The sequence below is a fragment of the Carettochelys insculpta genome, chromosome 15, assembly GCF_033958435.1.
Source record: "Carettochelys insculpta isolate YL-2023 chromosome 15, ASM3395843v1, whole genome shotgun sequence".
NCBI lineage: Eukaryota > Metazoa > Chordata > Testudines > Carettochelyidae > Carettochelys > Carettochelys insculpta.
In genome coordinates, this window is record NC_134151.1 from 26,197,759 (window position 1) to 26,211,680 (window position 13,922).

At 39.3% G+C, this 13,922-nt stretch overlaps 1 protein-coding gene across 3 annotated transcripts in view; it reads left to right on the forward strand.

Moving 5' to 3' along the window:
- The window catches only part of SEC24A (SEC24 homolog A, COPII coat complex component), a 50,520-nt gene extending 40,831 nt beyond the window's left edge, over positions 1–9,689 (forward strand). For all 3 annotated transcript variants that reach the window (XM_075009436.1, XM_075009437.1, XM_075009438.1), the window contains 5 exons: positions 645–782; positions 1,953–2,057; positions 2,189–2,281; positions 2,885–2,988; positions 6,109–9,689. In XM_075009436.1, coding sequence (XP_074865537.1) covers positions 645–782; positions 1,953–2,057; positions 2,189–2,281; positions 2,885–2,988; positions 6,109–6,223 — 555 coding nt within the window. In that variant the 3' untranslated portion in view covers positions 6,224–9,689. The remainder of the gene's footprint in view (positions 1–644; positions 783–1,952; positions 2,058–2,188; positions 2,282–2,884; positions 2,989–6,108) is intronic.
- Positions 9,690–13,922: the final 4,233 nt, after the last annotated feature.

The window sequence follows — 13,922 nt, forward strand, 5'->3', positions numbered from 1 at the left end:
ATAAGCAGTTAAGAAATTCAGATAAATAGAGGAGGTTACCGTAGTAATGAAGACTTATATTACTGTATTTTCAGTTCAAATAATTCAATCTAAATTTTAGGTAGGACTCAAAATATTAATTTACATAAAAGCAGATCTAGGAAGGACACTCTCGGGCTGTGTCTACATGGGCACAAATCTTCGAAATAGCCATATTTCAAAGATTACTAATGAGGCGCTGAATTGAATATTCAGCGCCTCATTAGCATTAGGATGCTTCCGTCCATGGCGCTTCGAAAGCACACTGCTCGGCGTGGCTACACGGGGGTTCTTTTCGAAAGACCCCCACACCTTTCGAAATCCCCTTTTCAAAAAGGACTCCTGTGTAGCCGCGCCGAGCCGCACGCCTTTGAAAGCAGTGCTTTCAAAGCACCATGGACAGAAGCGTCCTAATGCTAATGAGGCGCTGAATATTCAGTTCAGCGCCTTATTAGTAATCTTTGAAATGGCCATTAGCATGGCCGTTTCAAAGATTTGTTGCCCATGTAGACATGTCCTTGTTGTATAGACATCTTCAGTGTGTGATACTCTGTCTAGTACTTTTCATGTGTTGACTTTGAATTAATAACAAATTAAAGGATTTCAAATACTTGTTTTATTCACAGAAAGCATTCCAGACTGGGACAAATATTCGTTTAGATGAGCGTATTTTTACCATGTGTCAAGTGAAGAACCAGCCCCTAATTTACCTCATGCTTATGACCCATCCCAATCTGTACAGAGTTGACAATCTCACAGATGAGGTATAACTTTTTCTTTTTCTTTTTTTCTTTTTTTTTCTTTTTTTTTTTTTTACTTATTACACTTGTTCTGTGGTTGTTTGGTTCCAAAAACCTTTGTTTGTAGTGAAGAATATGCATTACATAGAAGACTCTTTAAGAACTGTATTCCTCAAGGTATGTAGTCTGCGGTTTTAAGTCTTGTGACTGGCTGTGAAAGTTTTAAAGATACTTTAAAAAAAAACAAACAAACACATATTCTTTCAAGGTCAATTGATGGGATAATTACTTACACTTGCATTAAGTCACATGATATGTATCATGCTTAAGTGTGTCCATTAGGAAATTATTATAAAATCTGCCACACTAAATTGCCATTCCATGTTACTGAGACTTATTCTAAATCAACTTTTGTGGCAATAACTAGGAAGTAGCACATCTATGAATTATAGTTTGAGAGAGGAGGTTCCTGTGTTGGATTGCATTTCAGAGTACAATAAAGCCTATAGAAGTTTACGAATATTGTAAACCATACGAACATATAAGATGTAGCTTCCTTATTTGGCAAGATGGCTGGGATGGAGGAAAGGTTACATGATGCTTATGAGCAATCCTTCCTTTCATTGACTTCCTCACCTGGTGGTATACATGAGCTCTGGAGAGAGCACGTGTTTAGTCTGGGGTGTTAACCACAATGTGGATTGGATTCCCTTGTAAAATGTAACAGCTGGCATTCTGATTTGAAAATAATCTATTACATGACAGAACATATCCCCCTCTAAGGAGATATGTTGCAGCGGTGATGTTTTGCACACAGTTATACAGCGTCCTTTTAGAATAAGTCCTGTCGTTAGTTCCATGACTGTGTATGTGTCTAAGTTACATAATGCAGTCAGACTAATTCTGTAAATCCAGGCCTTGAAGCCTGTAGATTTTTGAAGCTAACATAATTGTATGAAGTTTTCAGAAGGGAAACAATTTTCATTAAAACAAAATGTTAAGTTTTTTATAATAAAATATTTTTATATGTGAATTTGAAGAACATAAAAGCCAGCAACAAATAGTGCACTTGGCAACAAGGTGTAATCTATCCTTTCTTTGTTTGTTTTGTAATAAAAATATATTGCATGTGTATATTTCCCTTTCTCTGTATGTGTAGAAGCATGCTAACATGGTAGCAAATTTTTTCTACAGGGAGCCCTCAACATCAATGATAGAACAATACCTCAGCCACCCATTCTCCAGCTGTCTGTGGAGAAGCTGAGTAGAGATGGTGCCTATCTTATGGATGCTGGCTCTGTAAGTGTTTAAAAAAAATTCTATTAATTTGTGGGTTTTGCTGAAGACTACTGTGCACTTGAACACACTCTAGAGCAAAAAAGTTTCTGTTTTGCCTAGATTAACACTGTCATTATTGGATTATCTTTTAGGTAATGTTTATGTGGGTTGGAAAGAATTGTGGGCAGAATTTTATCAGCCAAGTCCTTGGAGTTCCAAGTTATGCATCAATACCACAGAATATGGTAAGTACTTTGGTAACAGAGTGTCATAAATAGGATAAATAACTTCTTAAAATATAATTAAAGTATTATGCTGTAAGCTAAGGAGCTCTTCAGAATTGTAGCTGATGTTAGTTAATTACAGTTTCAGGAAAAGCACGCTTCCCCCATCGTATGATGCACTTCATTAGGTTCCTCTTTTAAATATTCTTAATTCAGCTCTCACCATGAAACCACAGTATGTAGAAGCTAGTAATCACCAGTTAAATCCTGTAAAAATCTGAGCAAACTGAACATGCTGGGACCAGAAAGGAGAGCGAGTTAGCGGTCGTTGGTACTGAGTTACAAGAATATTCCAACCTTGTTTAGGCCAAGTGAAGATGAATCTCTTAATTTAATGCCAGTTGTGACAGCCAAAAGCCACTATTCAGTTTTGCACAATTGACAGTTTGTTCAAGGATAGTCTGAGACTGAAATTGTATTGGTATGTAGAACTGCTTCATACTAACTGTGCCTGCTTTATGCCTGATTATGGTGCTTGGCGCTTTTCATTAATGCTAAATTAACTCTGTCTTCTAAGGACAGAATATGTTGTTTTATGAATTAATGATAACCTTTGTCTAATAGACGCATCTTCCAGAACTTGAAACAGCTGAATCTATCAGAACAATAGCTTTTATCTCTTGGCTGAGAGAGCAAAGGCCTTTCTTCCCTATACTGTATATAATAAGGTAAGTTATTTTTAAGAACTCTAATATGTTCGAATGCATAGTCACGTGTCATCCGCTGTAGTGGCATGTTTTATACTGCATTGTCCTCCCACAAGGCTTATAATAGTTGTGCATGTTGTGAGTTGCAAATGTTTGAAAACCTGGTGCGATTTTTAACTGTCCTCGTTTTGTCATATTGAATTTGTGGAGGTTTGTTGCTTTCTCAGGGCATCCAGAACTGTAAGTCACCTTGTTACCCTTCTGCCTCAGTAAGAGATTTATTAATGCTATACTGTGTGACAGCTTCCTGTCACCCCAGTCTGTTAGCTAGCCAAAAAATTTCCTCAGGACTTTGCCGCTCCAAACTTTGACTTGCAGTTTAATTCTTGGTGTACTTCAGTTACTGAATTGCCTGGAAAAGTGTTCCTCTGTAGTATCCAGGCACTGTCACTGCATGCCCGCAGAAAGACCAAGCCTTCTCTTTCAAAAGAGACAGAATACACAACAGGCTATTAGCTCAGCTGAGGGTGCACATTGTATTTTAGTATAACAGTGCTGAGATGAATTTATAATAAAACAAGTGTTAAGTGCTACTAAGCAAACCTAACAAACAGAAAATGGCTACAAATAAACAAAAGAGTAATATGGTTCTTAGAGTCTACATGTAACCATAGCAGACTACAGGCTTTGTCGTCTCCTACAGCCCATGTTGTTGGGGATTTACCATTCACAGTTGCAAAGATCACAAACCTCACTGTTTCCTAAGTGATGGATAACAAGCTCTTTTGCTTTTCCTTATGCTCCCCAATGTTAATTGTCTTTGTCTCAAAAGTCAGGATGACTGCCTGGAGTTTGCACTGCCCTTTCATGTGAGCTGACACCAGGCTTTTCCTCAGCCTCCTAATAACTGGTATTTACTGCAAATACAAATAAATTGCCCATGGTCTGTGGCATTTCCATTCTCAGTTTACAGTATAGACAGGCAAATCAACCTTCTTTGAGCCATGGTCCTTATCTGTATTCCACATGTTGAGTGCATGTGCACCTGAGTCCTGCAGATTTCTTAGCAGCGACTATTGACCTGCATATGCATGGTGTATCCACTTGTGCTCTGTCAGAATACAACAGTACAGGTCAAGGGCTGTCGAGTCCCCTTTTGTGGCCACATAGCGTTAGTCAGAATCACTGTTCCTTTGTGCCCTTAGTTTTGTTAAGGGAGTGAGCACTCCTCGTTCAATGTATATAGTTGTAAATAGCTGTATATTGATATTTTAATGATATATAAATTAGTGTAGTTTTTCCCTAGTTTTGGGCAACTTGTCCCATCCTCCTCCTTCCCCTCTCTCCCTGGGACTATAGCCCGGATTCTGGGATTTAAAAATTGTCTTCTACTCACATTCATTCTCTATAAGCTACAAGCACCAAAGGTACTTTTACTATCTCAGCAAGTAAAGTCCTGCAAATCCTTCCATCCCTGAACCCAGGAAGCTCAATGCCATGGGACCAGGGGCACCCTTGTGTCTGGGACCAATGGAACCCAGAATGCTGTAACCTTCACTACTGGGGAGTGCCCCTCTTAGCAGCTTGCATACCATGAATCCATCAGTGCAGAAGACAAAGGATTAAGTCCCAACAGAAGTTTAAAAAAAATCACTATCACAGGTGTAAGAGCAGATCCCTGTCATGGACTGTGCTGAAATGTAGTATTTTGTCCGTGAGTTGGGACAGGTTGGCTGAGATGTTGGAGTGGATCTGACCAAACTAGTGCCCAAGCTTCCCTGTGTGGAGAGTGAGCACAGGTGCAAATGGGATCCAACAGTATTTATGACTGCACTTGTACCCACATAGCCAGGATGCACACAGGTGCATATGCCACTCATTCTGCCAGAGCCTCTGTGCTTTCCAGATGGGGCAGCACCACAGGTGCTGGCTGGGATCTCTGCCATTTCCAGAGGTACATCACAGACTTCTGAACATCTGAGCCTTTCTTTTTGATGGAGGCAGAAATTGTGGAAATCTCAGTGGAATTTTGCGAGGGCCTCCTTCCTCTGGGTTCAGAGGATGAAGATGACATTAGTGTAGTGCAAGTAGAGGAAGAGCATTTGGAGACAAGAGCTGAGGAAGCATTGTTCTAAGTCAGCTATAAAATGTTGGTGTATTGTGGGGCCCTGCGGATACCCATAGCAGTGCTGCTGACTGGAAGGTATAAATCATCCCCACATCTGAAATGGTTGTGGGTGAGAACAAAGTCACAAAGCTCAGCCACAAGCTGCACCATGACATCAGGGATATAGTTCATGGCGGCTTGTAAGTCCCTCTTTGTGTGGATTGTTGCTCACCAGTTACCTGTGTTTTGGAATACACATAAGGGAGCATCGTTTCAAGGATAAGGTACTTGTCTGTAACTAGAGATTCTTCAAGAAATGTGGTCTTTTTCTGTATTCCACTACCCACTGGCCATCACCTCTGCTTTGGACTATGCTCCAACAGGGAAGAGGGAGATTGGAGAAGCATTATTTACTATACTTTTGTCTGTGAGTATGTGGGGGATGCACCATACACATGCAGGTCAGTGGACATTGCTAAGAAACACTTAATCACACTTATCGGCCCATATGTTCAATACGGATATGGATCATATGCCTCGAAGAACCTCCCACTACAAGCAAGTAACTTCCTCTTTCTTTGTCTAGGACAGAGTCTGTCCCAAAACTTTGTAGCATCACATTTCCAGCACGTGTCTCTTTGCAAACCATCTGTACAAATATCACAATGACATTATTGACCAGCTTGTCGCCAGCTCTCATCTGACATACTGCACACAACACTTTACAGGTGTCAGACCTGATGGGAATTGACACAAGAGTAGGCGCACTGAGAGGCTCTTATGCTGTAAATGTGACCAGATTTCCCATGCTTTAGATCAGACATTTAGTGAATTAAATGCAAACTTTCTACAGCAGTATTGTGGTATGAATAGCTAAGAGTTCTACAGTATTGGCTTTTCATTTACCCTTCACTAGTTGATAAATTTATTTTTAAATAAATTTCAAAATGCTAGTTCATCCTGTAACTTTAAATATACACTGCCGTAGAGGTTAATGAATGTTTCATTGCATTCGTTTTATTTCTCTTTTTAAGGGATGAAGGTCCACTGAAATCAAGTTTCCTGCAGAACATGATAGAAGACAGAACAGAATCTGCCTTATCGTACTATGAGTTCCTCCTGCACATACAGCAGCAAGTGAATAAATGAACCACTGGGTTGTGTGGCTCGCTTGCTTAGCAAAGATTTCTGTAGTAAAGAACACTTGTACTTGTAATATCTTTTAAATTTGTGGCCTGGTGCAGTTGATGAGAAAATCTCACTGTGATTTCAACAAAGTAAAGCAAATAAAGGACCACAACTGAGAATCATATGTGCAACTACATAATATTGTACTTTTAAAAATCAAAATATATTCAGAGAGTTTGGGGGTATTTAATTTGTTGCAAATTATGTTTTTATTGTGAGCAGTTGCAACATGAAGTGCATTTGCAAAGGCAATATTGAAGAAGTGAAATACATTTTGTAAAATGGAGTTCTTATGCAAAATGTATATTTCTGTATCTTTTCATTTTGTGCTTTTTTTGGCTGCTAAATTTAAAACCTCAATATGATTGAGTTGCAGGGAAATTATATTGTCTTTATGAAACAGTATATCCGCTGATGAAAGATTGAAGAACATTTCTCTTAAAAAGAGATCTACCTGATACGCCTAAAGTAGCAATGAAACAATTCATTGTGAAATGAACAAATATTTGAAAAAAAAAAAATTAGAATGCAATGTTCTAGAAACGGTTATGTTGGATAGATCTAAAGGTGGCTTGAACTGGCCTAGCTAGATTGAAACACATTGAAGTAATTCATTAGAAAACTTTGGAATACATCAGTATTCTTGTACCTGAAAGGCAAAGCTGGCATAGTGAACTGTGTAGATTGAAACCTATAATCAAGTGGTCTGGCAGCAAAAATGGGCTAAGTCCGATGTTGAGCCTTGTTTTGTAGTTAAAAATGATGAGTTTGGTCTTGTCTTAATAGTTCATTAAATGGCAGTCAAGTGGAGAACAGAAAGCAAAGTGTAAAATCACCTTGATCTTTTTCTCTGTTACGTTACATAGATTTCTGCTCTCATATAAGTTAAGTAAATGTTAGGCCCATAAACTTAAGTTGACCTTTTTTGTGTGTATATGAAAGAAGGCAGTGCGGTAACATTTCAACTTTTAATTTATCAACTTATTTTTGAGACAGCACTGAATACTTTGACATCTAAAACTGAAACCAAGCAGAAGTAATAATTTTGCTCTAGAAATAAATGAAAAAACATAGGTAGGAGGCATTTTTTGTTCAGTGAATATATTTAAAGTTCCCAGATCTTTTATTATTGAAGCAGTTTAACAAGCCTAATTCCAGGGCCCTGTGTGCACCCTAAATACATTGGAATTTAACTGACAGGCCTGCAAGTACTACAGATGAAACATGGACATTGGATTTACAGGAAGCTGGTGTTCTTAAATGTAAGATGTGTAAATTATTTGAGAAGTGAAGTACATTGATTGGAGAGAAATCTGTAGATGACATTTTTTCTTGTGTTGTTCCTTGATTGCTGCCCCTTGTGGGTCCATGAAAGAGCTGTAGTGTGGGGAAAAAACGTTGTCTACTTTACTTTTGCTTTTATTTTATATTTAGGCTCATACAGTTACAGCAGACTTGCAAAATTCTCCTGGTGGAGGGGGGCAAGTAACTTTTCACTGGTGAGTAAAATGTTTATAATAAAGGTAGGCTTGTAGATATTGTGCCTAGGCTAGTAAACTTGTGAAGGTTTTGTAGAGTGGTTTTAACAGGACCTGGTAGGTTCACAGTTTCTTCAGCCATTGCCTGCTTCAGCTCCAGTTGTAATTAACTGACAGGAGTTACCTCAGTGCAGGAGAGAAGCAGCTGTTTCTTTGTAGAAACATAGTGTGCAATTTGAGCACAAGAAAGCCACTATCATTCTGTGCTGATTTGTGATGGTTTCAAAACAGCATTTTGGAACAGATTTACTTCTGCCAAATACGATTTAAATGCCCTGCCTGCTATGGGGCTTGTGGAAATGTATTTCACAAAAACTTTTTAAATATTATGCATACTCTTCCATCAAAATGAAAATATATAGTAAGTATGTAGGGAAAATTCTTTTTTAAAAATCACTAAGTTATTTCTGGCTTCACTCACATTTGCATCCTAATTTTTGTATTTTCTTAAATGAGAATCAGTCGTTCAAACAACCACAATTTTACTAAGTGGTAACTCTCACTCCAGGCACGTGATGACAAAATGTACCCATTAGAATGCTGGAAATTATCCATGTATCTCACAATAGAACCAAATCTTGTGTTTTTCTTACGATCACCACATGCATTGTCTTTACGTATTATAAACTTACTTTTAAAAATATAGTGTGTGTTTCAGAGAAAACATCACTAACTTCATGTAAACCAGGATAACAGCTATGAATGTCAAGTCTACATGCCAATACAGTAACTAACAACATTTCATGTTATGATCCCTAATAATATTCTCTGTGAAACTTATGAACAATGAGCAAATGACACCCATTTGGAGTAGATTGCTTTTGGAATGTCCATATTGTATCAAAGAAATACTCAGTGTCCGGAATTCCATGCAGTAGGGATGCGGCTCCAATGTGTATTACTTTTACACCATTGCAGAATACCTCAGTGTGTAAACTGCATATGCCACACTTTGCTGCATTAAACATGTCAAGGATAACTTTTTTATTTTAAGATCTTAAACAGGCAAGGGTGACCCTGGTTGTTATATCTTAGTGTGACAACCTTACCACAGTACATGTACACTACTTTTCTAGTTTGAGGTTTAGCTATTTGTCTGACACATTTGTTACTTCAGTCAACGTAAGTACCATCCATTTTAATTTGTATACATTATCTTTATAATTTTAATATATTTGAGTCTCAATCTAAATAGACTATTTTGCAATAACTAGAGTAAGATTTACATTTCTTTATTCAGAGTTAATTTCTTAACACTTTATAATCAAAGATGCAGAATGGCTGTTATATAAGGGACCATCAAATGTGATTTTAGCTTCTGTTCACTTATTATGGATGTAATCCTTATAATTTTGTAAAGTAGTGTATAATATTGTAATATTAAATCCTTGTTTTCTGAAACTCAGACAGATCTTCAGTGTGAAGTTATAAATCTTGCCCCCTTCTGAATCTGAGACAAGATTTACTTGTCCTCCTTTTTACAGTTTGTAATTTCCACTGTTTTATTCCTGTAAAAAGTCATTTGTAACACATGCAAATGCTTATTTTATCTGTGCTAATTTAAAAGATTTGGCTACTCAATAAAACTAATTGAAAGTGCTCACAAAAGTCCATTAGTCTGTTAATTAACCGAAGCGATGATTTCCATATTTGACTAATCACTCAGTGACATTTTTTCTAATGGTTGGATTAGTAAGGTAAATAATTACCTAGCTAAAGAAGAAAATAGTTACTTGCTAAAATTGTGCATTTGTAAATGATACAAAGGGAAGGGACCTCATATTTCAGGGGGAAAAAAATGGAAGCATTTCTGTTGTGTAACTGATCACTGGCAAAATTGCATGGGTACTGGACAGTATTTCATTAAACAAGGAAAATAAAGTTTACTGGCATTTGCTCCCAGACACATGATGCCTTACTGTAAGAAAACAAAATTACAGTGACAGGTGTTTTTGGGCCTAATGAGTAGCCACATCTCCAATGTGCCATATGGTGCAGAAAAACTTCAGCACTGACAAATGCAAAGGTAACATACACAAGAACGGATCAATTGAGCTACTCGTACATACGCAACTGATGTTTTTTTAATTGCTTATAACCAGTCAAAAATAGTTGGGAGATGTGGATAACTCAGTTCATTGTGGATAGAGCAGCTGTTTCCACTAGTTTAGGATGTATAAAGAATAGGGTAGAAGGTAACATTGAAATAAGCCATTATATAAATAGCCTGGAATGCTGTATTCAAATGGGCTCAGGCTGTTGAGGAAAAAAATAGCACAAACAGAACAGACAACTTCTGGGTAGTAAAGAAGGTAAGTGGGTCCCTGATCCTCCTACATGAAAGGTAACCCTCTGAGATTTAAAAGTAATGAAAGGAGATTACAAAGGAGTAGGAAGAAATGTTGCATCTAGACAAGTCTGTTCCACAATCTGCATCTTCCTTTTGAAGGATGTGGCACTATTCACTGTCTGAAAGAAGATACTGGACTAAATAGATGGTTGATCTGATACTCAAATGTGTGCTCCAGGATGTGGCCAAGACCTGTATTTTACTCCCTGTCTGCTGCATGACACCTGTAACAGCATACTACTACTACTTAACTCTGAGTGGAGCATAGGTCATCTACAAGTCTCCTACACTTCACTCTGGATAAAAACTTCTAGCTGACTCCAGGAGTTACTCCAATTTTAGTCCTTCAAACTCAGTAGACCTTCTCCACGTTGTCCAAGGTCTTCCTCTTTTGTGTTTGTCTTGTGGGTTCCATGTGAGAGCTTGACAGACTATGTTGGATGATGGTTTTCTGAGTGTGTGGCCTAACCACCTCCACTTTCTTCTGTTGACTTCGATATCAACTGGTTCTTGTCCTGCTCTGTTCTAAAGCTCCTTAGGCATCTATTTGTGAATGTTTGTAGCTAGTGATTTGAAGACATTTTACTATGCCAGGTTGTGCATCCAAACAAGCACACTCAACATTCGTGTTGAAGACCTACAGTTTTGTCTTCACAGATATTAATTGTGAACTCCAGATGGGACGGAGAGTCTTAAAAGCTGTTGCTTTCCCTATCCTGGCATTAATATCCTTCACTGTTCCTCCATCTCTGCTCATAATACTCCACAAGAAGGTGAACTGCTCCATGTCTTCCAGGTCATCCCCTCTGAGTGTGATGATGGTGTTGTTGGACTGGTTGATTTGCATTGTCTTGGTCTTTCCCTTTTTAATGCTCAGTCAAGTCACTGCAGCAGTTTTGTCTAGTGTTGTAATCTTTTCTTCCGTGCTTTCATGTCAGTGTCAAAGGAGGGAGACAGCAGCAGCAAAATCAACGTCCTCTAGTTGTTTGAAGTGTCCCCGGAATGCCATGTTGATGGCCATCTGTTGTCCTATTCATAATCCAGTCTGTTGTGATCAAGAACAGGAAAGGTGACAATCGGCACTCTTGTTGTACTCCTGAGAGCATGCTGAAGGATTCTGTCAAGACACCATTGTGAACAACTTGGCCTGTTGAGGGTTTGTACCTTGAATGATCAATTTAATAATTTTGAATAGGATGCCATGGTGTTGCAGTATTTTCCACAAAGTTTCTCTATCAACGCTTAGAGGCTTTTCCAAAGTCCATGAAGGTTATGTTCAGCAGGGAGTTGAACTCAAGCAACTGTTCTATGGTCATTCTGAGAGTTGCTATTTGGTCAGTACACGATCTCTTGCTTCAGAACCCAGCCTGTTCTTCTCTGAGCTGTCTATCAATTTCTGCTTTCATTCTCCTCAAGAGAATCTTATTGAACATTTTTCCTGGAATAGACAGTAATGTCATGCCCCTCCAGTTCTTGCATTCCTTTAGGTTGCCTTTCTTTGGAAGCTTGGTAAGATAGTCATGTTTCCAGTATTGTGGGATCTCCTTAATATCCCAAATTTTCCCAAACAGATTACACATCATGTTGACTGATGTCCCACTACTTGCCTTGATTGCTTCTGTGGAGATGTTGTCTGGATTGGGCGCTTTTCAGATGGGCAGTGGGTTTTCTGATTTCTTCTTTTGTAGGTCTGCTGCTGTTAATTTGCAGAGGTATATTTGCAGGTGGTAACTCAGAGGTTCCATGTGGGCAGGGTGGTTCAATAGCTCTTCAAAGTGCCCCTTCCATCTGCTGAGCTGCTCACTTTGGTTCATTAACACTCGCCCCTCCTTATCCTCTATTGGCTGATCCACTTTATGCCATGACCCAGCTAGCTTCTGTGTGATGTTACAGCTTTTTCAAGATTCTCTGTCCTGCGGCTTGTTCGGCTTGTTGTACAAGGAGTTCCACAAAATTCTTCTTGTGCCATTTTACTGCCGATTTAACTTTCTTGTTGGCTTCTAAATACAGTCTCTGGGCTTCCACCTTGGCTGCTCTTGTTTTGCTGTTGACTCCTGCTTTTCTGTCCTTTCTCAGTTTCTGCTGTGATCTGTTCTTTGTGATGCCTTGTCCTCTTTCCCAATGTTTTATTGCAGGTTTCTTTCCAGGCTGTTTTTGGTGTGTTCCCTAATTTGTTACACAGTAGCATCTTTCAGGATGGGGTTTACCAGAAATGCATATCTGTTGGACAGCTCCACTTGGAAATCAGCTCATCTCTAAATCCTTCAGCTGCTCTGCGCTGAATCTCCATCCTGGGTTGGTTGCTTTTGTGTTGTACCTCTTGGAGCTTGAACTTGAGTTTTATCATGACCAGATGGTGGTCAGAACTTACATCTGTTCCTCCTCTAGCATGGATGTCCTGCACTGATCTTCTCAAAGAACTGCTGACACATTTTCATTCATGTTGCATAGGCCTTCTTTTCCCATGGTCTGTTCTCTGCCTGTATTTACGCTTCCAGTTTTTGCATTGAAGTTGTCCTTCAAAATCAACATATCTTTCTTTGCTTTCGGGTTCAACACACTTTGTAGTTTGTTGTAGAAGTTTGTTTTAAATTCCTCAGCTGCTTCATTGGTTGGTGCATAACATTTCACAGTTAATACCTTTGCACTTCGGAGTAGAATCTGGCTGTGATGATGTGTGATGATACTGCTGTCCACACTGTTAAAGCACCAGATGACTGTCTCTTGATAACTTCAAGCCCATGCCTTCTGTGTGTGGTGTATCATCTTCATGTTCTGAATAGATGAGGGTTTCACCTGTTGCTAGGCATAGCTGCCCAGATTGTGTCCATCTTGTCTCTCACAAGCCCAGAACTGCAAGCAGGTACTATTTCATCTCTGCTGCAATCTGTGGTGTCTTCCCTGCTTGATACAGTGTCCAAACATGCCACGTACCAAACTGGGTGGTTGTCCTGGGTGAGAGAAAAGTCATCTGCAGGGCAGCAGCTTCTTTCGGCTTTCCCTGCTATGCTTCATACTCAATCCAAGTGGTTTGCTAACTCTTCCAGAGACGTGTATAGTTGTAGGTTTCTCTGTAGATGTTTCTGTAACCTTTTTCTTTTTAAAGGGACAGATTTGTTAAATCTAAGCCACCCCTTTTACCTTGGGGAGAGGTGATCCAAATTTGTTTCGTCTTTACCCTTTCACCTGTCCAGTTTGAGTGACCCTTCCAGGAGCTGTAGCTCCCGCTGGCATAGCTCTCGGGATCCTAGAGACACACAAGACACATCACTACAACCAGGAATGGACCGTGGGGTAGTTTAATAGCATAGTGAACTCTCAATATCAGACTACAATGTTGGTTGAAGGAAAGATCCTTATGAACACTAAGTTTAAAACAGTATTTTGGCTAGGTATTTACTTGAGATGAGACTGCACCATAAAGTTCAGGGAAATTCAGATCTCATCTAAAGTTCTGGTAAGTGGAAGGGAGGTTTGGGATTCAGGCCCATTTCTAGTGAGTTGGCTGTGAGAGTTTGCAGGGCTGTCTCCATGTATGTGTGTTAGTTGAGTTTTGAACTAGGAAAAGTAGTGGTTAAAGTGCCCATCTGTCCTGTTGTTCCCAGGACAGTCCCTTATTTAAGCTGTCTCAGACATCCTGACTTTAAGAAAATGGGTGAATTGTCCCATATTTTGCAGGGCTCCTGTTCCCTGGCACCTGGTGTCTCAGTGCTGCAGGCCCTGCTGCCAGAGAGCTCCTCTGTAGGGCAGCTGCCCTATTCCCTGGTGCCCT